We start from the raw sequence: 26,442 nt of genomic DNA on the forward strand, positions 1-26,442 counted from the left end.
GGCAGAGGCAGACAAGTTGTTGGACGACGTTGATGGCTCGCCACATGTTTTGTCATCAAGTCAACACGACTCCTCTTGCCACCTTTCACAAACTGATTGCTGTGAAATTTGCGCTTTGTCGGCCTATAACTTTCTCTTGGCATCGTAAATAAAGATTACTTGCAAAGACGTTAAAAATATACAGAAATATGTTTGAATAATTAACAGAAGAGTTCGGAATAGCTTTGAATATATGTTTTCGCCAACAGGAAAGTTTACATGTGTGATGCGCCTTCAGTTTTTTAAAAAAGTGGCCAGAGACAAGTAACAGATGTAGCTATGATACTTCATGTTAAAACAACTAAGGTACCTCAACAAATTTCGATCAAGCCCGGCCTTTTTATGCAAATTTCTGGGCAAAACAATCGTTGCTATGGGCGTTGCTAGGACAAAAAAGCAATAGGCTCAGGAATTTGCCTTATTTCTCGCATTTAATTTTCGTTTTTTGGGAATGTAAACTGCGAAGGCAATCCAGGAGGGTTTAAACTATACAAATCTTGTTAATTTGAAAAATTGCAAAATTTAAAATTTTTACCAAAATTTTACTGTAGGACCCCCTTATTAAGAGTGTTCGCCTCAGCTGGTGAATAATAAGATCTCTTAATTATAGATGAATTGAAATAATCTGACAATCCGTGGTAGTTAGATAGTTTATTAACTCTTAAAATTACAGCCAAATTTAAGCTGGATTAGATTAAGAATTTACAAATTTAAAATTAATGGATTAAAAATATTCTAAATTAACTAATTACTATGTGGTAATAAGATTATTATATACAATTGCTATAAAAAAAATGTCTTCTGAAGTCTATTGGTTTTGCACACAGGGACATGATATTTACGTGCTGTTCTGAGATTGAGACTATTTTTGTTCAACTTTGGTAAAAACTTATGCAGTTTATGACTTTGGTTAGAACTGAAAAACTTTAATTGTTTGAGCGTGTCTACGATTGTTTGCTGTATCTAATTTTGTAAGTTTCAATGCCTCATTGTAATCGACAAATGGATGGATAATTCTCATGGCACGCTTCTGTAAGGATTCAAGTTCTTTGGATAGGGAGTGAATTATGATAAACTGGGCAGGCATACTCCATAATGGGACGGATGCACGTGGTGTAAAATGTTACAAGTTCCTTGGTTGCAACGCCTGCTCTTTTCAGTTGTTTGAGGAAGTAAAGTCTTGTGGAGATCTTTCGTGATATCTCAGCTACATGACAGTTCCATTTCAGATCAATCGAAATATTTAGACCAAGCAACTTGAAATTTGACACTACCTCAATGGCTTTTTTGTTGATAATTATTGGGTTCAAATCAGCAGCAGTTTTGGCAAACAAAATTCGCATTTCCTTACATTTTGTTTCATTTAGTTGTAATTTATTCTCGCTTGATTTGGTTACAATTTCATTGACCAACTCTTGGATCCTGCTCCCTTTATTCTTTGCAACGCACTCTGAAGTTGTTGTGTCATCTACATATTTCCATAATTCTACATTTGTAATATCTATATCGTCAATCATTACGATGAAAAGCCATGGTCCCAGCTTGGTCCCTTGAGGGACTCCTGCTGGAATGTCACGCCATTCGGATTTGCAGTCCTGACCAAGTTTACCTCTTTGCTTGCGGTTTTTAAGAAAGTCTATTATCCAGCACAGGATGGAATACGACAAGTCGAGGGCTGCTAATTTACCAATAAGAATTTGATGGTCTATTAAGTAAAAAGATTTTTTGTAGTCAAACAGTACAACCCTTACTGTTGATCCTGTTCTGTTGGTGTCTTTTGTCCACAAGTGCACCATACTCAGCAAAGCTTGAGTTGTTGACGACTTGGGAATGCATCCGAATTGGTGTTCATTGATCTTCTTAATAACAGCCAGGGCGCACATGCTCTTCTACCACAAATTCCTCTGCAACTTTAGCTAGCACTGGTGTTAAAGAGATGGGTCGAAGATCTTTGTTAACCTCTTGGACCAGCTTATTCTTAGGGATAGGTATTATATCCGCCGTTTTCCATACTGCAGGCAGACGACTTTCCCTAAAGGAACAATTAATGATGTCTGATATGGGGTCCCCCAACAAATCTGCATTCTCTTTAATGAGCCAAGCCGGTATGCCATCGGGGCCGGTAGCCTTTCTTGGATTGAGGGAAGAAAGTTTCACAAAAACGCTGTCACTTGAGACCAGGTAAGGTGCAGCTGATACATTATCTTGCTGAAGTTCGTAGTCACTCGGCAAAGGATCGAAGATGCTCATCGGTGATAGAAACGCCTGGTTATTCTTGTTAGCTAAATCTGTTTGGTCAGAAGTTCCATCAAGGTGTTGAACAAGTTTTGTGAAGTCATTTTTGCTGGATGATGATAAACCGCTGAGTTTTTTTACTTCACGCCACCATAATGATGGTTTACAATCTTTCAAATGAGCTATTTTGGTGTTATAATATCTCGCTCTACAGACCTTGCGTTCTCGGTTCCTCAGGGAACGAAACGATGGCAAGTTTCCTTGGGCAAGCGCCCGTTGGCGGCGTTTAATAAGATCTTTTAACTTTGGGTTTATCCAAGGTGGTTCACTAGAGCATATGGTCTTAGAATGCAGAGGCAATACAAAGTCCATCCCCACTTGAACAATTGACTCCAGAGCTGAAACTTTTTCTGTGCATGTGTTAACTGTACCGATTTGAGCTTTAACATTAACATTCTGGAGATATGTATGCATAGCAGCACGATTACTTGGTCTCAGATCTCTCGACTTAATAGTATGGCGCTGTTCTGGAAGCTGAGATCTGTTTCTGGGTTGAACTTCCACAGACATGATAGACCAGATCTGATAAACCATGGGGAGTTTGTTGAATAGGATCTTTGTAAAACGAGTTTAGGTTTGTCAGAACTAAGTCCAGGGTTCTCGAGCCACGGTTGGGAATTTCACAATTTGCTTGAGGGAGAAGCAGTTTCTAAGTCTAGAAATGTTTAACTGGTTAAAGTCGCCGACTAGCATAATTCCACAATTTAAAAAACGCGATTCAATTAAGGAAAGGCATGAATAAAGATATTGCAATAAATTCTGATTATTGGCACTTGGTGGATGGTAAACATTCCCTATAACAATAGAGCTATATCCTCTTGGGAGACATGTGGGTTGTAGCTTTATCCAAAGAACTTCGTGATTTTGGTCTTGCAAGTCTTCTAAAACGGTGAAATTGATGTTATTTATAACATATGTACAAATACCACCGTGTTCGATTCAAACCCTGTCTCTCTGCATGAGATTATAGCCCTCGATAGCAATAATATTATTGTGGATGTGGCTTTTAAGCCAGGTCTCTGTTATGCAAATCAAGTCTATCTTGTTGACACTTGCGTAATGGCGGATTTCATCGATCTTCGGTGAATATATATATAAACACAAACAAATCAACAAAATATAATCATAAAATTGTATTTCATCGCGACACTGTGTTTCACGTACTAGTTTTAGTACGATCCTCAGGCGATAACTATTTACAACGGTTTACGCACACGCGTTTTTGATTGATTACGCGAGGGTTTTAACATGCATATATATATATATATATATATATATAATTATATATATATATATATATATATACCCTAACTCAACGGCAATAATATAACAACTATGCAAAATATGAATAGTAAAATGCATACAACACAAATTATAATAAAATCAAAACCAAAATATTCACCATCAATTTCATCCCCTCAATGTGAAGCAATAAAAGAAACACGATTAACAAGTTTTTCGCTGGAGGTAGACGCATTCAACAAAATGACCTGTGATGAAGTTGGAGTAATAGTATGTGAGATAATTCATAAAAATGGAATAACACTGTTAATAAAAGAGGATTCCGAAACAAAAGATGTGCATGTTGTGGCATGAAGAACGTTTTAACCACGTTTGAAAAGAAGACATAGACAACATCTTAAAGAAATGGTACAAGAATAAAAAACAATATATAATCAGATATGATAGTAAAGTAATAAATTCATTGTAAATCTCAATAAAATTATAATACAATGTACAACATTCACAATTCTCTAAATTACAAAGTTCACAAATTACATTTTCTCTTCTATCCTTTTCTGTCTTCTTCTTTTCTTTACTAAAAATGTTCTATGATAATCATAAAAGCCTTGTTCATAATTCTCAGGATCACTCCCCTTACAAAATGTTCGAATAGAATCCCATAAATATTTACACTCCTTCTTACTAATGCATATAATTTTAAATTTTTTTCCATCAATAGGATTAAATCGAGTAATTATTTCCACAGCATCAAAATATGATATATGTTCAAAATCATGAAGAAGAAAAGCAGCAAATTTCCATAAATGAGATTGATCGTGAACAATAATACTTTTTTGCTTAACATCTAAAAACGAAAAGAATCCATCATACGTCCACTGCAATGATAAGCTCTTCTAGAACTAGTATAATCACACAAAATAATTTTCCAAATACTGTTAGCTTCTTTCTCATTTTCAGAAAACAAAACCCACTTCCAATCAATTGTTGATTTTACCCTCTCAAATCGATTAAACATTGAAATCAAATCAGCAAGATCGTCAAAAAATAAGGAACGTAAAATGTGAATAAGAAATCTTCGCATCTCACAATCAGTGTCAATTTCAACACAAAAAAATACTCACTCATTCTTTTGCACACTTCTCATGTCCAACTTGAACTCAAATGAATAGAAAAATAACAAAACTTGTAAGTCATTTATTTGTTTGGCCGTGTGTCGCGTATCAACTACATTTTCAACAATTTAATAAAAAAAATTAAAAAGGAATTTAACCGCAATAAAAAAATTATCTATCCTTTCACTTTATCCCACCATCGGTACTGGTTACACTCCACAAAAATAAACAATTATCATTTTTTTACAGTCCGACAAAAAAAATTGAAATCTCTAATTATTTTCTCAATAAAATAGCTCAATAGTTTTTCCCTAGCGTTGCTTTTAGCGTTTGCATAGTCATGGTGATATTTAGTCTATTTTCAAGCGCTTCTGAGTAGAAAGTTTCGTTTTAATTCAGCAAATAGAAATAATTTTGTGTATTTTCATAATAATTTTCCGTACTACCCACGCGGCTGCGTGCCGCTCTTGCTTGAGTTTGAGTGATACAAAACCTAGAGTTATTGGGGTTTTATGATACGGGAAATCGACTGGCGGGGTTTAAAGCCTACCCAAGTGCATTTTTCCGGTTGTTTTGGGTTTATCGAAATATGACAACTCAGCTTGAGGGTATGCTACGCTATGATATCGCTACGCTAGGATTTTATATTTCGCTATAACTTCGTATTTTTTTAGTTATACGCTTAAAAATTTAATCAAAATGTAGAACTTTTTATGGAGAATTTGGTTTTAAAAAAAATGAAGCAAAATAAAAAGAGGCGAAGATAAACGCGGCAATAGATGCCGAATATATAATTAGTTTAAAAAGATTCGAAAATATATTTACAAATTCGTTATTCTGGCTTTCAAAACGTATTATTCGCCTATTTTCCTTGTATTTACGATTTCACTTCCTAATTTTATTGTACAGTTTCATATGCGGAATCTAGCTACCTAATTTTAATGAACATAGCTGCACATAAAAGCAATGATATAGCAGTGTGAAATTACCCGTCAAATTCGACTGAATATAATCACGGTGCTGTGGGAAAAATCCAAACTCCCGATTATTTTTACAAAAAAAATGACAAATCTAAATTTTTCCTTCAAGAAACAGGAAGCTCAAATTTCAACATTCCTAGGAATAAAGAGATATATATAAATAGCAATCACAAATCAAAACACAATACAGCATGTCCGATAAAGATTCCCTTTACAAAAAATACGCGAACAAAAAGTGTGAAATTTGTAGAGATATTTTAATACTTATTGAGCGAGAAAACAATGCTAACAAGGAATTTCAAGACAAACTGGAAAAGCTATCATCCTATTTCTTCGACCCTGAAAATCCAGACCCGCGAAAAAGCATACATTGTTTAACATGTGGCTTCCAACACTGTGTGCACTTCCAATGCAACGCATTTCTTAACGAAGAAAAAGCGCAAAAATCTGGCGACAAAGAATTTGTATGGTGTGAACATCTCAAATGCAAGATTCTGCGTTTCCGTGTTTGATTTTGCATAAAATGCATAAGAGATATGGAAACAATTGAAATGACAAGTGAAGAACCCATACAACTTGATTCAATGTAGGTACAAATAATCCACTAACAATCTAGAATTTTTTTACAATCTTTTTTCCTTTCAAAAATAAGGATCGAAAAAGAAAGTGGAAAGATGAAAGCTTTCACAGGAAAAGGTGAAGATGTGCTCTTCCCTCACCGTATATGTTATGAAAAAAAAGAAAACAAATACACAAATGAGGAGTTGGCGAGTATGGAATCACTTCCACAAGATGCCGATGAAGAAATTGAGCATCTTACCCTATATGGTGAGCATGATTTTGTCCCGCACAAAGCCCGAGTAGAATGTTTGGCGAATCAGGGCTTCAAAATCACACAGGCAGAGCAAAGTTTCATTATGAAAGCATGCGGGTGCAATTGGGAAGTTGAAAGATTTGAAGAATTCTTCGAAAATGAATGAACGGACTGTTTTTTTTTGCAGATCACCTTGACGATGAGGGATATGCACTTTACCTTTTTCCCTTAAAAAATCGTAACAAAAAATCATTTTTTTAGACATACTCAACGCTTAAAACCATATTACATCGATTGAAAACTGATATGGGTAGAAATTACAGACAAATCGAAACCCATAATAATTAATGAATTCAATTTTTTTTAATACCCTTATGCTCAGCAAAGAAGCCGTTGAGGATCCATTATATTATTCTCTCCGAAATCCTAGATCCTGATAAACAACAAAACCGGATAGAAAATCACCGACGAAATCTTCTTCATTCTGGTTTCGATTTGTCAATGGACACAATATCAAGCATTATGTTTGACTGCTTTGCACAAACAAACTGCTTTGAACGATTAACTGCTTTGCACGTATTGTACTAATTATTCAAATGATTTTTTGTAATAACATTTTTTATTCTTAAAATAAAGTCATTCTTTTGTTAAAAGCTGTTACTGATTCGTCAATAGCTGTTACAACATTTCAAATCTTAATAACTAAACTATTAAAAGCTGTCACGGATGTGTGTTTTTTGTGGGTAGCCTGCGCATGCGCGGCTAACCACTATGTAGTCGAAAAAGTGTCCGGATCTGTGTGTGTGTGTGTGTGGCAATCGTCGGATAATCTTCGGCAAACGTCGGATATATGACGAACGGTACGTTTTACTTCCGGAAAATTTTGTTGTTTTCAAAGGACGGAAGCAACCGAAGTTACGTTAATACGTTTGTCAAATTTTAAAGCGATGTTGAGTACTTTTATAATTAAAGACGAAAAAGCGGTGATCGGTGAGCGTTGAATCTACAACTACAAAGTTACACTAATAGGAAATAAATAGTAACAAGTTGCCCTGTTTTATAACTTATAATGCAATATTTCACTTGTCAATTTCTTGCTTGTGGACATGCAGCTATTAAATCAAATACATTACCTTATTGCAAATGGTAGTAACAAGTTGCCCTGTTTTATGAATTAAAAATTATTATGCAATATTTCACCTGCCAATTTCTTGCTGGTAGACATGCAGCTATTAAACCAAATACATTACCTTAATTAATGCAAATGGTAGTAACAAGTTGCCCTGTTTTATAAATTATAATTCAGCAAATGGTAGTAACAAGTTGCCCTGTTTTATAAATTATAATGCAATATTTCACCTGTCAATTTCTTGCTTGTGGACATGCAGCTATTAAACCAAATACATTACCTTAATGCAAATGGTAGTAACAAGTTGCCCTGTTTTATAAATTATAATACAATATTTCACTTGTCAATTTCTTGCTTGTGGACATGCGGCTATTAAACCAAATGCTTTGGAGTTCAAAAATCAAAACTGTTAACAAAAGTGCATTTCAACTGATCAAAAATCTTTAAAATATTGTTCAGATACATAGATAAGTCCTTAAAAAATGTTAATGCGAAACATTTGAAACAATTTTGGACTCTTTGTTATGTGACTGTAAAATGATCTGGCAAATCAAGTAGTTTATCCTCAATGAAATCTTTGTTAAGATCTTTCTCCTTTTAAACTAAGCTTTATGTTATCAGATGATGTGTGCCACCATCCCGGAAACTTACTCTCCTTTTTGTTCTGTTCACCTATTCTGCTTAAAAAATTTCATTTCCTATCTCTTGTAAAAATGCTTTCATATATGTTTTGATCTGTCTTAAAATGTATTTAATACAATAAAATATTATAATATATAGATTGCATAATAAATCCAGGGCCGTAACTAGAACGATAATTGGGGGGGGGTGTTTATTCATATATTCAGTTCTGCCCGACGGGTTTCTTTTGTAAGTGCAATAGCTTACAATAGAAATCCGTCGGGCAAAACTGAATATATGAATAAACACCCCCCTCCCCAATTATCGTTGTAGTTACGGCCCTGAATAAATCAACTTCGTTATAACTGTATTCAACCAGCTAACTATATGGCGTTTATTCCGTTGTCTATGGCATTAGAACATAAGACTAGAAAATAATATTTTATTGCATCAGTTGATAATTACTCGCGATTATAGCAGCTTTATCGCATAACAGGCTACCCACATGTACGCATTGCGTACCTATTTTCTCATTTCAATTCAAATTCACGTGTTGCTGCTCAATTGTTAATTATTTATTTTTTAAAACTACCTTCGTCAACCGCGACAGTGATCGGATTTTTTCCCCCCGCACCTTTGACCCTGCTATGACGTCATTCGGCGAACATGACACCACCATCATCACGCGCATAAGTATTAGCGCGAAGTTAAAATTCACTCAGTCGGCTCAACCAAGGCTTCGGGTAACATCTCCTTCGCTCCGTCACCACACACTGACATGTGACCTGTTTACCATTAACTTGATTTAATTAAGTTAATATCTTTAATACAGGTCACATGACATGCAAATGTGAACCAGCACACTTCCTTTTTATATCACTGATCTCATTTTTTGAACAATCTGGACGGTCAATGTTACGGTACCCCCGTCCTTAGAGCCTGATTTCTTGCGTAAACAGGATGTGACGTCATTTTTTGTAATACTAAGATATAATAAAAGTGTGCTGGTTCACGCTCCCCCCCCCCAAAAAAAAAATCTCATCTACTACTAACATCATGAGAATGTTAGACAAAGGGAGAATTTTTGGATAGGTACTTTAATTACCAACTTAAAAGGTTTGAATAGTAGCCACGATTTTGTACAACAATAGCTTTAGGTTTTCTTATTTTTTATGCAAGTTTTTTAGTATATATACTTTGCCTGAATTTTGTATTAGGTCTTAGTTCTGATGAAGTTTGTGGAATACAATCGAAAATTTAATATATAATCTTTAATATTTATATCTCAAATATATATATATATATATATATATATATATATATATATATATATATATATATATATATATATATATGGAGGTGCTTGTGGAAACATGTCTGGTATATTATGAACTTGTTGTATTAATGATTTCCTCAGACATAAAATTAACTATTTATTTGTTAATATCCAAACGTTTCACCGGCTAAGGCTTCTTCAGTGGAATGGTTAGTAACAATATTAAGATCCTAGTGTACATACAGGTATGTATAATTAAAAATTCATAGCTTATTTCTATTATAAACCGAGGTAATAAACATGCTAGTCATGCATTAGTGATAAGTTTTACTTAGGATAAAATTCTATTAAAATTCTATGGGTTAAAAAAGGTTTTGATATATACAATTCTATATGTTAAAAATCGTTCTATATACAAATTGTTTTCCCAACACAACCGTTCATAATGTCTTCAGATTGGTTTTGTATTTCATGAGCCTGTATATATCTTCGTTCTTCGTCATTTCGAATATTTGAATGCAAGATTCTCCAAATGATCTTATTTCCTTTATGATGCTTATGTGATGATAAATGTTTGAAGACGGTTTGTTTCTCCATTGTTGAATGTTCTTTAATTTGTGTTCCTATTGTTCTGCTGGTCTCCCCTATGTAGATGGTTCCGCATGTTACACACTTAATTTCGTAAACGACATTCTTCATCAAGCAGCGATTCAGTTGGATAGCTGATTTACATGTTTCGCAGTTACGTGGGCAGTTTTGTTTATTCTTCGGTGGGCCAAACACTTTTGATAATGATCTGCCATTCACAAAGTGTATTTTAACATTCTTAATATGTGATCGGAATAACACTCCTAAGGCTTGTCGTTTATATCCTTCGTTGATAAATGGGAGTTTGAGATAAATAGTATCTTGTTGATCTTCGCTCTGGTCTCTGTCGGAAAGGGTGCGTTTTATAACTCCTTTAACGAATTTGGCAGGCTAACCATTGTGCACAAATAATTGTTTTATTTGTTCTAATGATTGTTTTTGGGTGACACAATCGGTAGAACATCTGACTGCTCTCTTTATTTAGCCTATAAGAGTTGCTCGTTTGGATGCCACCGAACCATGGCTGTCCCAGGGTGTAATACATTTGCTATGGATGGGTTTAATATAGAGCGCTGTGGTGAATACTTTATCTTGGGGGTTAAACGTAACTAAGGTATCTTAAAAGGGCAATTGATTGTCTCTGGGTAACTCAAGGGTAAATTTGATAACGTCGTTTAAGCTATTAGCTATTTCGAGAAGTCGATCGGCTGTGAATTCTTTGGATAACAGGAAAACAAAATAATCGTCCATGTAGCGTTTAAGGGTTGCGAATCCATTAGATTTTACCAGAATTTGATTGTCTATTGCGTTCATGTAAATTGTAGCTAATACAGGAGCGAGATTATTTCCCATTGCTAAACCTGATCGCTGTTTATAAGCTTTGTTACCAATTAATACATTATCGCTGGTAAGACAAAGTCTGGTAAGCTGTTCGAAATCCTGACTACTCAAGTCACGAAGTTCACAATGAGATTTGTGTCTTGAGAAAAAACGTGTAGCAACTGTAAAAACGCTGGGGGTGTCGTTGTTCATATCTTCAAGTGGGACTGATCCATATAGGTTGCAAACGTCAAGGCTACAAAATCCATGTACTGAGTTTACGTCTGTTTTAGATATGAACTCGATGAACTCTTCGGTGTTTTTTAAATGGGCAGGGGCATGTTTAATGAGTGGTTGTAACGCTTTTGCTAAATATTTCGACAGAGACGTGGCTGGTGTGTCAGTAGCTGCATGTATAGGCCTGCCTTTTAAATCCCCGTCTTTATAGTCCTTAGGTAGACAATAGGCCGAGCAAGGAAGTGGTTCACTACAAATGGTGGATTTGAGATCTTTATATAATTTAGGGTTACTAAATTGATATTTGTTAGCTACATCATTGAGGCGACGATTAAAGTTGATCTGTTCAGTTCTGGGCTGGTTTAATCTTTTAAGTTCTTCACCCTGCCAAATTCGTTAAAGGAGTTATAAAACGCACCCTTTCCGACAGAGACCAGAGCGAAGATCAACAAGATACTATTTATCTCAAACTCCCATTTATCAACGAAGGATATAAACGACAAGCCTTAGGAGTGTTATTCCGATCACATATTAAGAATGTTAAAATACACTTTGTGAATGGCAGATCATTATCAAAAGTGTTTGGCCCACCGAAGAATAAACAAAACTGCCCACGTAACTGCGAAACATGTAAGTCAGCTATCCAACTGAATCGCTGCTTGATGAAGAATGTCGTTTACGAAATTAAGTGTGTAACATGCGGAACCATCTACATAGGGGAGACCAGCAGAACAATAGGAACACGAATTAAAGAACATTCAACAATGGAGAAACAAACCGTCTTCAAACATTTATCATCACATAAGCATCATAAAGGAAATAAGATCACTTGGAGAATCTTGCATTCAAATATTCGAAATGACGAAGAACGAAGATATATACAGGCTCATGAAATACAAAACCAATCTGAAGACATTATGAACGGTTGTGTTGGGAAAACAATTTGTATATAGAACGATTTTTAACATATAGAATTGTATATATCAAAACCTTTTTTAACCCATAGAATTTTAATAGAATTTTATCCTAAGTAAAACTTATCACTAATGCATGACTAGCATGTTTATTACTTCCGTTTATAATAGAAATAAGCTATGAATTTTTAATTATACATACCTGTATATACACTAGGATCTTAATATTGCTACTAACCATTCCACTGAAGAAGCCTTAACCGGCAAAACGTTTGGATATTAACAAATAAATAGTTAATTTTATGTCTGAGGAAATCATTAATACAACAAGTTCATATATATATATATATATATATATATAATTATATATATATATATATATACGTTTTTATCGTTGAAGAATGAATCGCGAAAAATCGAGGACATTTATCATTTTTGTCCAAAAGAAAGAAGACAACGGAGAATATGAACCTAGTTCCTTACGCTCAATGTTTGCTAGCTTCGAAAGATACTTGAAGAAAAGGAACAGGTTTAGTATCATGATGCACAAGGGTTTTGAACATGCAAGAAAAGCTCTGCACTCAAAACAAAAGGAGCTCAAGCGAAAAGGAAAAGACAACAAACCAAACGCTTCAGTTGCTCTGAGCGAAGAAGAAGTCAAACTGCTTTATGAGAAAGAACTCTTTGGAACTTCAAATGGCCAAGCTTTGATAAACACACTATGGTTCAACAACACAATTCACTTCGGCCTTCGTGGTTGCAAAGAACACAGAGATATGTGCTGGGGCGACATAAAACTACGCAAGAATGTGAATGGAGTTGAATATCTAGAGTATTTCGAGCGACAAACAAAAACATGTACAGGCAACAACCTGAGAGATGTCCGAAAAGTCATGTCAAAAATGTATTCTGTTCCCTCAAATGCGGCAGAAAGAGATCCTGTCTTTGTTTACAAGTTCTACGTGGAAAAACGACAAGTGAAATGAACACAGACGAGGCACCATTTTACCTTGCCATAAACCACTGCAAGAAGGCTTCATCCAGTAAGGCTTGGTTCAAAAAGTCTGCTATTGGCGTGAACAAACTTAATTCACTCATGAAAACAATGGCTCAGAAGGCTGGCCTTGGTCCACACATCAGCAATCATAGCGGGCGAAAAACGATGATGCAGACTTTAACCAACAACAACATTCCTCCCACGGACATAGTTCAACTATCTGGGCATAAAAATATGCAAAGCATTACGAATTATTCAACAGTATCGCAAAACCAGCAAATGAAAATGTCTAGAGATTTAGCAAATTTGTCAACAAGCCAAAAGTCCCCCGCGCCCTGTATGACAAGTGTTGCCGAATACACACCAAATGCGGATGTCACCGAACTTCACCAGCACCACCAACAACAACAAGGAATGGCTTTGTTTTCTGGTGCAGTAATCCGTGGGGGTGAAATAAGGATTTTGATCAACAGCTTAAATCAATCTCCCGTGGCGGTTACAAAAAATGTGTCGCCACAAAAATACAAAAGACTACGATTAATCGACTCTGATTCGGAATAAATGTTACGGCTCGTTGTCTATTTACATTAATTCTTTGAGTGACACTTCGTTTTTAATATATCATTTATTGAAATATTCGCTGCTTCATTTAAACTTTGCCTAAAAAACAATTGCTGATTAAATTGTTGAATTTTATAAGTTAAAACACAGTATTTGCATGAAGCAACTCTACGATTATTGAGGGGAAACTGTTGTACTAATTTAAATGATAGCTACTTTTATGCGAATTATATATTTTTGAAACGTTTGAACTGTGATCTTGATCCCGGGCTAAATTTTACTAAAAATCCAATACTTCATATATTGATATATAGATATAATATATAGAGTTTACTTCATGGTTGGCTCGTTTGTACGATTTTTATTATGCACTCGTTGCAAAAAATCGCAAATTCACTCGTTCGCTACGCTCACTCGTTCGTTTTGCGATCCTTCACAACTTGTGCATAAAAATCGTACGCACTCGCCAACCATAAAGTAATCTCTATATATTATATCTATATATCAATATATCAATATATCAATATATCTTATATATATATATATATATATATATATATATATATATATATATATATATATATATATATATATATATATATATATTATATATATATATATATATATATATATATATATATATATGAATTATTGGGATACCAATAAAGAATTTATTGCTTCCTGCACTTGAGACTTTATAATAAAGTGGATTAAATACTTTAGTTTGACGCGCAGGTAATTTCCCTGGAATTCTGATGACATATAGGTAACGCCTGGGAAAGCGGAGATGAGGGTCAGTATAGATAAAGAGCAGAATGTGCTGCCAATTCATTCTGCTCCTCGCTTCGACAAGGTCATCACAGATCAAATTTGAATTTTTTGACACTTCTTTGAACAGGTAACTATCTCTATATTTATTCTTATTAGAACTAATTTAGAATGTCTTTTGGCTTCCCCAATATTCTAATTTTGGGTCATTCTTTTGTCCGTCGCTTACGGGATGATTTAAAGGCTAATTTCGATTCCCGCGCATCCCAGAATTTCCATATTCCCGAATCGGGTTATGTCACTATGCTGGGTACAGGTGGCCGGACAGTTGAAAAAGTGATTCAATTCGATCTTTCTTCTGTCCGATCTGCCAAACCTGACATTATAATTCTCGAGTTGGGCACAAATGATCTGACTACACATGCATCTGAGGTAGTAGGATCGAGGCTTGAAGAGCTCGCTCGCCAACTTCGCGACAAATTTCACGTTCGCGTAATTGGGGTGTGCCAGGTGATTGACCGCAACATCGCCAAAACGCGGGAATCTGATAGTGTTTTTAACACCAAGGCCGCTATTTTGCGCCAGTATTTGTCCGTGGTTCTTGCAGAGGAGCAGGGTATTTTTCTATGGGAACATCGGGAATTTTTCAATCCCGCCCGTGTTCTGTTATCCACGGACGGCGTTCATTGTAACCCACAAGGGCAATATTGTTTGTATAGGAGCTATCCGCATTTTTATTTGTCGTTTATCATACGTTTGACTTACCCAATATGGGCTAGAGCGACATGACTGTTTACAGATGCCCACGTTGAGATTTCAACATTGGGTTTTTTGCTGCGCAGGACGAGTTCATGATTTTACTTGTTATATATGGGTTGTGTGGTTTGTGATGTTTGTCGTGCTGATGTAGTTTTATGCATATATCGCTCGTTCGTTCTGTGTAGGAAAAAATGCATGTCTAAGTGGGCAGGGCGTTTTACGTTTCCGGATGCCCACAGTTGAAGTCAATATATTGTGGGATGGTGCGGCATGTTGTTTTCAGATTGCCCGATAATTTTCAGTATTTGCAGCATCACGGGATAATCAAATGCGGCTACCCTCGTTGTATGCCATGATTATTTCGCTGCCTTTTCCATTCTTCCTGTCTTTTTTAATATTTTTCAATTGTATTGTGCGTGGCGTGTCTCTGGTATATAGTATTTTACGTATCACCACAGACATTCGTTTCGCTCTTGCTCCGCTCTTTGTTTATTCCTTAGTTCTTGCTATACGGAAGTATGCCTGCTACCACTACCAGAGCGAGTAAACGAGTGAGAGGCGAACGCAACCAACCCGACCCGGCCGCGACGATCGTCCCGCTCCGGTCCACTCATGGCTTCCAGTACATCGGTGAATACCTTGCCGCAGCCATTGTCCGCGCCAACTACTGCACCAACAGACAACACCACTGCGGGGTCTACCAACCATTTTACCCTCTCAGAAATTACTCTAGCCCGAATAATTTCGGAAACAACGCAGGCGGTTATGGCCAACCTCCAGTCACACACCATCCCATCTACACCGCTCGAGTTCTCAACGGAGACGCGTGAATTGCCAGTGGTTGCTTCGGGTGTGTTGGGTACGGCAGACGCCACGATGCAGGGGCCGGTGGCGTCTGCTTTACTCAATATATCAGGTGAGCCTAATTTAGTGCCGGTATCGCGGTCCCCAACGCCAAGATCCAAATTTAATTCCATCAGTTTGCCTATCGGAGCAAACGTTAGTGCCAAATTGAAGTCGAAAATTTGGGCCGATGAATTTTTAGATTTCAGCCTATTGCTTGGTTCTGGGGCTTGTGATACTCGTTATCAGCTGTCGGTGGGGCCTCAAGAAGGCTCCAATGATCCGCTTTTATCTTTGGAACCAACACATAGAGTGAAGTCCATCCCTAATATCGAGGCATGGACTTCAGCGTTTCAAATTTTTGTCGGGGTGTACACAACTAAATTCCCCATGGAGGCCCCCGCTTTGATGAAATACGGCGAAGTTGTTCGCGATTTGGCTGCTCGCGGGGGTGACTGGCGTTTTTACGACGCTCAATTTCGTCTTTTGCGTCAAACTAACCCAGCCGATGCACCGTGGAGCGACACTCACTGGGAACTGTGGATAAGGGCAAAATTTCAATCATTCACGCTTCACTAAAACCCAGCTACCTACGCGTAATCATGGGTCTAATTCGCCAGCGTCAGTTCCTGCCCTATTTGTTCCCAGGGGATTTTGTCGCAAGTTCCATCGGGGCGGCGATTGTCCGGGCTGTAATTTTAAACATCAATGCTTTAAATGTGGTGTAGTCCACTCCGCACTCCGATGTAATTTTCGTCCCTCACGCTCAAATTCGCAGTCAACCCCTGCAGCATCCAAGTCCCGTCCTGCCAACACCAGTACAAATTAATAAACTCTCCCTCTACTATGTGGATATGATGTGCGATTGACATCTATGTTATATAATGGTTTTCAATTTGGTTTTCCCCTTCATTTTGAAGGCATTCGTATATCGTTTTTTGCAACAAATCTTGTTTCGGCCCTGCAGAACCCGGAAATCGTTAGTGCTAAACTTTCGAAAGAATTAGCGGCGAATCGCATTGCTGGGCCCTTTGACAATCCCCCTTTTCCCAATTTTCGAGTCTCTCCGCTAGGCGTTGTTCCTAAGAAAACTCCAGGGGAGTACCGTTTGATTCACCATTTGTCATTTCCGAACGGTGCTTCTGTTAACGATGGGATTGCTCCCGAGCATACCTCTGTGAACTATGCTCGTGTCGATGATGCAGTTTCTATGATCAAGCAGCTTGGGCGCGGTTGTTTTCTTGCGAAGACAGATATCAAAAGCGCATTTCGTATTATTCCCATACGCCCTGCCGATTACGATCTCTTGGGTATTTTTTGGCAAGGCAAATATTATTATGATCGAGTTATGCCTATGGGGTGTGCGTCGTCATGTCGCACGTTTCGAGATGTTTAGCACTGCTATCGAATGGGTTGCTAAGACACACTTGTCAATCGCGCATCTAATCCACATTCTCGATGATTATCTAATGGCCGCACCTACTTATCACCAATGTCGCATTGACCTTGTTCGCTTTTTGTCTCTCTGTGAACACGTAGGCGTGCCAATCGCTCCAGAAAAAACAATCGGCCCACACAACGTTCTTTCCTTTGCCGGCATTGAATTAGATACTTTGTGCATGGAAGCCCGCTTACCTTTGGATAAAACTGACAAATGCAAGCAGTTGATATCGGCTTTTCTTTGTCGCAAAAAGGTCACATTACGCGAGATACAATCTTTAACCGGTTTGCTCAATTTTGCTTGTTCAGTCGTTGTCCCTGGGCGGGCCTTTCTCCGACGTCTTATTGATTTAACTAAGGGCGTACGGTGTGCTCATCATTTCATTCGCCTAACTAAATCGGTAAAGGCTGATCTCGAAATTTGGCAGTCGTTTTTAGCCAATTTTAATGGCCGATCGTTTTTTCTCAATGACATGTGGCATGACTCTGCTAGCCTTAACCTGTACACTGATTCTGCGGCTAGCTTCGGCTATGGCGCGCTTTTTGGTGGTGTTACGGTGCCTGGCCCGACAATTGGAAAACTTTTAACATAACGATTTTGGAATTCTACCCAATCGTATTAAGCGTTCTTCTGTGGGGAGACCAGATGCGTAACCAGCGTATAACTTTTTTCACCGATAATGCGGCATTGGTTGATATTATAAATAAGGCTACTTCTCGTGATGTGACTGTTATGGTGTTTGTTCGACGCCTGGTGCTGGCTTGTTTGCAATTTAATATTCTCTTTCGCGCTCGCCATGTAGCGGGGGTTACAAATGTTTTGGCTGACTCCTTATCTCGCTTGCAGGTTTCGAAGTTCAAACGGCTAGCTCCGGTGGGCGTTCGGCCAACACCGACAGTCATACCGCCTCACCTTCTCCCACACAATTGGCCGCTATTACCTCGCGGTTAATTCAATCTAGTTTGCAGCCTTCGTCAATCCCTACCTATCGCAGGGCATGGAAACTCTACAATCAGTTTTCTTCTGCAGTTTTTCAATCTGCTTCAGTCAAACTGCCCATATCGCCTTCAGACTTGGGTTTATTTATCGCATTCATGTTTCAGCGCAATTATGCAGCCTCGACCGCGAATACATATGTTTCTGCATTAGGTTATTGTCACCGTTTAACGGGCGTGCATGACCCTACAAAGGTATTTTGGGTTCTCGAAATGTTGAAAGGATATGGTAAGCTTGGCTCCGGTGTTGATGCACGCCTTCCAATCACTATTTCTATCCTCCGCACAATTTTACAACAGACTTCTCTCGTTGCATCTAGTGAATATCGCGCACTTTTATTTAGGGCAATGTGTACGACAGCCTTTTTTGCCTTTTTGCGGGTTGGTGAAATAACGACTTGCCCACGGTCTCCCGGCGTGCTTCAATTATCTCAAGTGGTTCAGCTTGTTGATAATTTGGGCAATATTTCCGGTTTGAAAATCAATTTTGCGAACTTTAAACATTCCTACAATCAACCTCGTGTTTCTCTTACACTTCACCGCCGTTCCGATATTTGCCCTGTGCAGACATTACTCGACTATTTTGCGCGTCGCGGTTTATCCGATGGCCCACTTTTTCGCACTCTCGATGGGCGCGCAGTAACACGCAGACTATTTACTGAGCATTTGGCTTTGATTTTTCGTGCATGCGGTCTTGACCCTACTAAGTATAAGGGGCACAGTTTTCGAATTGGTGCAGCTACTTTCGCTGCGGAATGCGGTTTTTCTGACGCTCAAATCAGAGTAATGGGTAGGTGGAAATCCGACGCATTCCGCAAGTACATTCGTAGTCCAAACTTATCTTCGCGACCTATGTCGCATCATATGTTGACATGAGTCATTTATTGCCGTGCTTGGCGGGGGTTGACCTTGGCTGCACACTTCTTAGTTCGTACTTATTTCGTTATATCCCATATTAGTTGCAACTACGATAACTACGATGAGACTCATTGGTAATCGGGCGCAATGCTGATACAGGGGTAAAGCTGTGCTCCTCTACCTCATGTCACTATTTTCATATTGGCGACTCTGGTTGCAGATACTCGGCCGGTCAATGCAGGGGCACGACTGGTTGGAGATCTCTACCTTTTCCTTGCTGCGATTCTTATATGTGGGTTTCTTATATGCATGTTTTATATATTATTTGTTTTGCTGATTTTACAAGTCTGTCTGTGGATACCTTGTGGCGTTTAAATTAGCCCCACCTTTTCTGTGCAAATTGTTTAGTAATTGAATTTATTGTTTGTTGATTAATAATTAATTAATTTGTTGTTAAGTAAAAATTAATAAATCGGCATGTGCATTAGACAATTACGCACATTGCCAAAATTATTCCAACTCTGTGTCTGAGTTGTTTTTGTACGAGATCTAGAACACAGAAAACCGAGCTCGTCATGACAAGGTATCTTTTAGATATGAAGGGAAGCGATAAAGGAATTATTGGGATACCAATAAAGAATTTATTGCTTCCTGCACTTGAGACTTTATAATAAAGTGGATTAAATACTTTAGTTTGACGCGCAGGTAATTTCCCTGGAATTCTGATGACATATAGGTAACGACTGGGAAAGCGGAGATGAGGGTCAGTATAGATAAAGAGCAGAATGTGCTGCCAATTCATTCTGCTCCTCGCTTCGACAAGGTCATTACAGATCAAATTTGAACTCGCCCTCCTCCCCGTTTTCTCACGCGAGCTTAATGTAAAGGTATCTTAGTATATTCGGTAGGGCGTTTAAATTAGCCCCACCTTTTCTGTGCAAATTGTTTAGTAATTGAATTTATTGTTTGTTGATTAATAATTAATTTGTTGTTAAGTAAAAATTAATAAATCGGCATGTGCGTTAGACAATTACGCACATTGCCAAAATTATTCCAACTCTGTGTCTGAGTTGTTTTTGTACGAGATCTAGAACACAGAAAACCGAGCTCGTCATGACAAGGTATCTTTTAGATATGAAGGGAAGCGATAAATATATATATATATATATATATATATATATATATCTTTATATATCTATATATATCTATATATATATCTATATATATATCTATATATATATCTATATATATATCTATATATATATCTATATATATATATCTATATATATATATATCTATATATATATCTATATATATCTATATATATCTATATATATCTATATATATCTATATATATCTATATATATCTATATATATATCTATATATATATCTATATATATATCTATATATATATATATATATATATATATATATATATATATATATTTATAGAAAAAGGTTGCTTGTCAACTAGAGAGATATTATTCGAACATAACCACTGCTTTGTATTTTTTAATATCACTTTATTCACAAACGTTTTCGCTCTCTTAGCTCTTCAGGTGATAAATGATGACAGTGGTTATTTTGTTTACTTACATATAGTGTAATATGATACATCCTATTTAGTGTGACTATGTTAAAGTTGTGTTATTTACAAAGATAAAATTAGCATGCATTAAGATTAGGTTCTAGTGTTCTAATTATTTGTTTCTCTTTGGTCTCTCTTATTAGTCTATTAGCGTTGATACACTTATAGATTGGCATAATGTTAAAGTTGCCTTTGCTACATTTAGATAGGTGTTCACTGACGGTAAAATGTCGATATTCTTCGTGTCTAATATTCTGCTTATGCAAAGTTACTCTGTTTCTGAGGTTTTCAGTCGTTCCCATGTAGAAACTGTTGCAATTTGGGCATATTATGATGTAAATAACTCCTTTAGATTTACAGTTTATGTCATATTTTACCGTCCACGTTTTTCCATTCTTCAGTTCAATTTTGTCCCCGGTGATTATATGAGGGCATGTGCCGCAACGAGGTTCATTGCACTTTGTCACAGTTGGCGTGGCGTTGGACGTTGAAAATTCCGCTTTCGTTAAAATTCCTTTTAAGTTTTTCGGTTGTCGTCTGGTTACAATAAGATTTGTTTTCTCCATTGTACTCCTTAATTCGTCTGACAAATTTAAAACTTTCACTGTTTCCCTTACTTTCCCAATAATGAATTGTTCTCGTTGTTCCGTGCCATAACGGATCTTGAATCGTTCATATAGTTTTCTTTCTAGGAAACCCATCACCAATGTTGCATATGTTGGGGCCATTTTTGTGCCCATGGCGGTTCCTTGAATCTGTCGATAATGTTGGTCATCGAATTTGAACGTATTTTCTTTTAGCACGATGGATACGGCATTTAGAATAAATCCTTTCGAAAATGGGCGGGCAAGATGTGCCGTGTAATTATCTAGCCAGTATTCCATAGCTTCTAGACCTAGTTCATGTGGGATATTTGTGTAAAGATTAACGACGTCAAATGACACTAGTAGTGTTTCATCGGTTACTTCATTTGGTACATAATTGAGAAAATCTAGGTCATCGCGGATGTAACTAGGGACTTTTGTGCAGAGTGGCTTTAGCACAATGTCAATAAAATTGCTTAAACGGTGCGTTGGCGAGCTTGGTCCGGCTACAATGGGTCTCATTTTCAAGTCCGATGGAGGGTTTAATTTCACGTACTCGGCATTTTGTTCTTTTATTGCAGCTTTGATACCAGCGGATTTGTGTATCTTTGGGAGTCCGTAAAAGTTAGAAGTTTTGTAGGTAAAATTATTGATATAGTTGATCTCGTCATTGGTCAGCTGTTGTTTGTGTTCTCTGGTTAGTTTGTTGATTTTCTTCATAGTGTTGCTGTCCTCGTTGCCGTTAGGTAGTTCTGTGTAGTTTTCCGTGTCATTTAATAGTTCAAGTATTTTCCCTTTGTAAAAGTTTCGGTCCATTATTACTGTCGCGCCTCCCTTGTCAGCTTCCTTTATTATAATTGTGTTGTCTGCCTTTAAGTTCTGCAAAGCTTTTCTTTCCGCCGCGGAAATATTACTTGTGATTGTCTTTCTGTCGCTTTGATCGTGGTTCAGTTCATTCAATTGTGTGATGTTTTCGATGACCATATTAAGCTCTCGGTTGTTGGATCTTGGTGGCACGAAGTTGGATTTATTCTTTACCAGAGACTTGTTTGTTGTTTCATTTTGGTTGTCAGGCGTAGTTTGCGTGAAAATTCTTGCAGGTCAGCTTCCAACTCTTTCCGATTTTCTTTTGGTGTAGGTGTAAACTTTAATCCGCGCTTTAATAAGTTTACTTCAATGTCACTCAGGTTTTTCGACGAAATGTTTATGATTTTCGGCTGTATTAGAATTGGCTTCTCTGTATTTGGTAGTGTGCTGGCCGGCTGAATGGGTTGTTGAATTGGTGTCGCGGAATGTGATTGTGGCCGGGGATTGACGCTAAAAAATGGTTTCTTTCTCGGTTATTAATCTCGGTATTTCTTGGTTGAAATTGGTCATGATTTTCTTGGCTTCGTAGAATGTATGGTTGGTGTGTAACGACGTTGGCGTATGTGGGTCTCGAGTAGGTTTCAGCTGGTGATCACCTGGCGATTTGGTTGCTGTGGTTGGCGTTTGGTATTTCTGGATTGGGTAGGATAAGATCTTGTGACCTGGTAATTCCTGTTGCCGTCGCTCTGTTGGTTTCGCAATACGGTCGTTGTTTTGTTGACACGTTGTTGTTGTCGTTTTGTGTGGGGATTTGATGAAATCGTGGGTGTTGAAATCTTTCTCGTAGTTTTCGAGCCATGCTTGTTTAGTTGTCCATCTCTTCGCTGACTTTTTTTCCTCTGCTTTGATTTCCTGAACATGAACAAATAATTTGTTCATTAATTTCTGTCTCAACGTCCAACGCCACGCCAACTGTGACAAAGTGCAATGAACCTCGTTGCGGCACATGCCCTCATATAATCACCGGGGACAAAATTGAACTGAAGAATGGAAAAACGTGGACGGTAAAATATGACATAAACTGTAAATCTAAAGGAGTTATTTACATCATAATATGCCCAAATTGCAACAGTTTCTACATGGGAACGACTGAAAACCTCAGAAACAGAGTAACTTTGCATAAGCAGAATATTAGACACGAAGAATATCGACATTTTACCGTCAGTGAACACCTATCTAAATGTAGCAAAGGCAACTTTAACATTATGCCGATCTATAAGTGTATCAACGCTAATAGACTAATAAGAGAGACCAAAGAGAAACAAATAATTAGAACACTAGAACCTAATCTTAATGCATGCTAATTTTATCTTTGTAAATAACACAACTTTAACATAGTCACACTAAATAGGATGTATCATATTACACTATATGTAAGTAAACAAAATAACCACTGTCATCATTTATCACCTGAAGAGCTAAGAGAGCGAAAACGTTTGTGAATAAAGTGATATTAAAAAATACAAAGCAGTGGTTATGTTCGAATAATATCTCTCTAGTTGACAAGCAACCTTTTTCTATATCTACACTTGTATTTGGCACAACGCAACTTTTATATATATATATATTTATATATATATATATATATATATATATATCTATATATACAGGGTGTATCAAAAAAAAGGAGACCTTTAGAAATCAAGCTATTGTTAAAATTTGAATGCTTTTTCAATTGCATTTGCACATATGCTAAACCGTAGTGCGTGAAATATTGATGGCATGCATGCATACATTAGAAAAAGCAGACCTTTAGAAAATGAATTGACGTTTGTACCGAGATTGTCTGCTCCTGGGAATTTGAAAATAACTTTAATAGCATAAGGAAAAATAACGACCCAAAAATATTCAAATGACTAAGCACAAACCACTAAGCACAAAAGCGATAACTCAGTATGAGTGGTAAATTGCTTTAGCTGTTCCTTCAAAACATGAACAAATTATTTGTTCATTAATTTCTAACACTGCGTGCAAGCATTAGGGCTGTTCACATGAGTTAGAATTGACTTTGAATCCGGAATAGCTCAGCATCCCATTTTACACACTCTGCCTATTAAAATGTTTACATGAGTCAGGAATGAATTACAACTTGATCTGACACAGATTCACTTGACATTTCGATTGGATTGAAAATTACTGATAAATTGAACATCAAAAAAACTGAATGTCATGGACCATGACCTCCAACCTGGCCTCCATTTCTCTCAACACAAACTACCGTACGCTTGTGCTTATCGCGAACTGCTTTTCTGATGACGGCATGCAGGCTGGGTATAAGTTAAGACTACAAAAACTCTTCGCTCCGAAGTCAGTTGAACCATTTTTGTTCTGGTAGTGTGCTTAGTCATTTGAATATTTTTGGGTCGTTATTTTTCCTTATGCTATTAAAGTTATTTTCAAATTCCTAGGAGCAGACAATCTTGTGTACAAACGTCAATTCATTTTCTAATGTATGCATGCATGCCATCAATATTTAATGCACTACGGTTCAGCATATGTGCAAATGCAATTGAAAAGGCATTCAAATTTTAACAATAGCTTGATTTCTAAAGGTCTCCTTTTTTTTGATACACCCTGTATATATATATATATATATATATATATATATATATATATATATATATATATATATATATATATATATATATATATATATTTATATATATATATAGATATATATCTAGATATATATCTATGTATATATATGTATATATATATATATGTATATATAATATGTACATATATATATATATGTATATATATATGTATATATATATATATATATATTATATATATATTATATATATATTATATATATTATATAATATCTATATATCTATATATCTATCTATATATCTATCTATATATCTATCTATCTATGTATCTATCTATATATCTATCTATATATCTATCTATATATCTATCTATATATCTATCTATATATCTATCTATATATCTATCTATATATCTATCTATATATCTATCTATGTATATATCTATGTATATATATATATATATATATATATATATATATATATATATATATATATATATATATATATATATATATATGAATGTTCTGTTAAAAAGAATGACTTCTTCAGGCATAAAATAATATATATTTACTCCAAACGTTTCGCCGGTTAGGGCTTCTTCAGTGGAGAATAAAATTTACAATGATTGATGTTGATAGGTCTTATATGTACATGTAGTCTCTGATTAAAATTATAATAATTAGATATTATTGTCTAAAAAAATTACCATGCTGAGTATCCTACCTAAAAAATGTGTGTATATATAATTGTGTATAAGATATGTAAAAAGAGTTTACGATGGTTCTTAATTACTATATTGTTAAAATTCTGCCAATACAACCATTCATTAAATCATCCTTGTGTCTCCGTATTTCTATTGCCTCAATGCACTTGCGCTCATTTTCCTGTGCAAGATTGTTATGTATAATCTTCCATTCAATATCTTCGATTACAGGTTTCTGATTCTTTCTCTTATGGGACATCAAATGTTTGTATATAGTTTGTTGTGTCATTGTTAAATGTTCTTTGATATGTGAGCCTATTGTTCTACCTGTTTCTCTTACGTATTTAAAATTACAATGTGAGCACGTAATTTCATGTACTACATTCTTATCTATCTATCTATATATCTATCTATCTATATATCTATCTATATATCTATCTATATATCTATCTATATATCTATCTATATATCTATCTATATATCTATCTATATATCTATCTATGTATATATCTATGTATATATATATATATATATATATATATATATATATATATATATGAATGTTCTGTTAAAAAGAATGACTTCTTCAGGCATAAAATAATATATATTTACTCCAAACGTTTCGCCGGTTAGGGCTTCTTCAGTGGAGAATAAAATTTACAATGATTGATGTTGATAGGTCTTATATGTACATGTAGTCTCTGATTAAAATTATAATAATTAGATATTATTGTCTAAAAAAATTACCATGCTAAGTATCCTACCTAAAAAATGTGTGTATATATAATTGTGTATAAGATATGTAAAAAGAGTTTACGATGGTTCTTAATTACTATATTGTTAAAATTCTGCC

General features: G+C 36.1%; 2 protein-coding genes across 2 annotated transcripts; one reads left to right on the forward strand and one right to left on the reverse strand.

Annotated features, from left to right (window-relative positions):
* Positions 1–1,899: 1,899 nt before the first annotated feature.
* Positions 1,900–2,844, reverse strand: LOC114528321. The gene has a single exon (XM_028549950.1). It carries the CDS (start codon positions 2,842–2,844, stop codon positions 1,900–1,902), a length of 945 nt encoding a protein of 314 aa, XP_028405751.1.
* A 12,922-nt stretch (positions 2,845–15,766) lies between these two features.
* Positions 15,767–19,309, forward strand: LOC114528322. Its single transcript, XM_028549951.1, has 2 exons — positions 15,767–16,070; positions 18,285–19,309. Exons 1-2 carry the CDS (start codon positions 15,767–15,769, stop codon positions 19,307–19,309), a joined length of 1,329 nt encoding a protein of 442 aa, XP_028405752.1.
* The last annotated feature ends 7,133 nt before the right edge of the window (positions 19,310–26,442 follow it).

Source organism: Dendronephthya gigantea, unplaced genomic scaffold (assembly GCF_004324835.1).
Source record: "Dendronephthya gigantea isolate DGI-Jeju-01 unplaced genomic scaffold, DenGig_1.0 000049F, whole genome shotgun sequence".
In the NCBI taxonomy this organism is placed as follows: Eukaryota; Metazoa; Cnidaria; class Anthozoa; order Malacalcyonacea; family Nephtheidae; genus Dendronephthya; species Dendronephthya gigantea.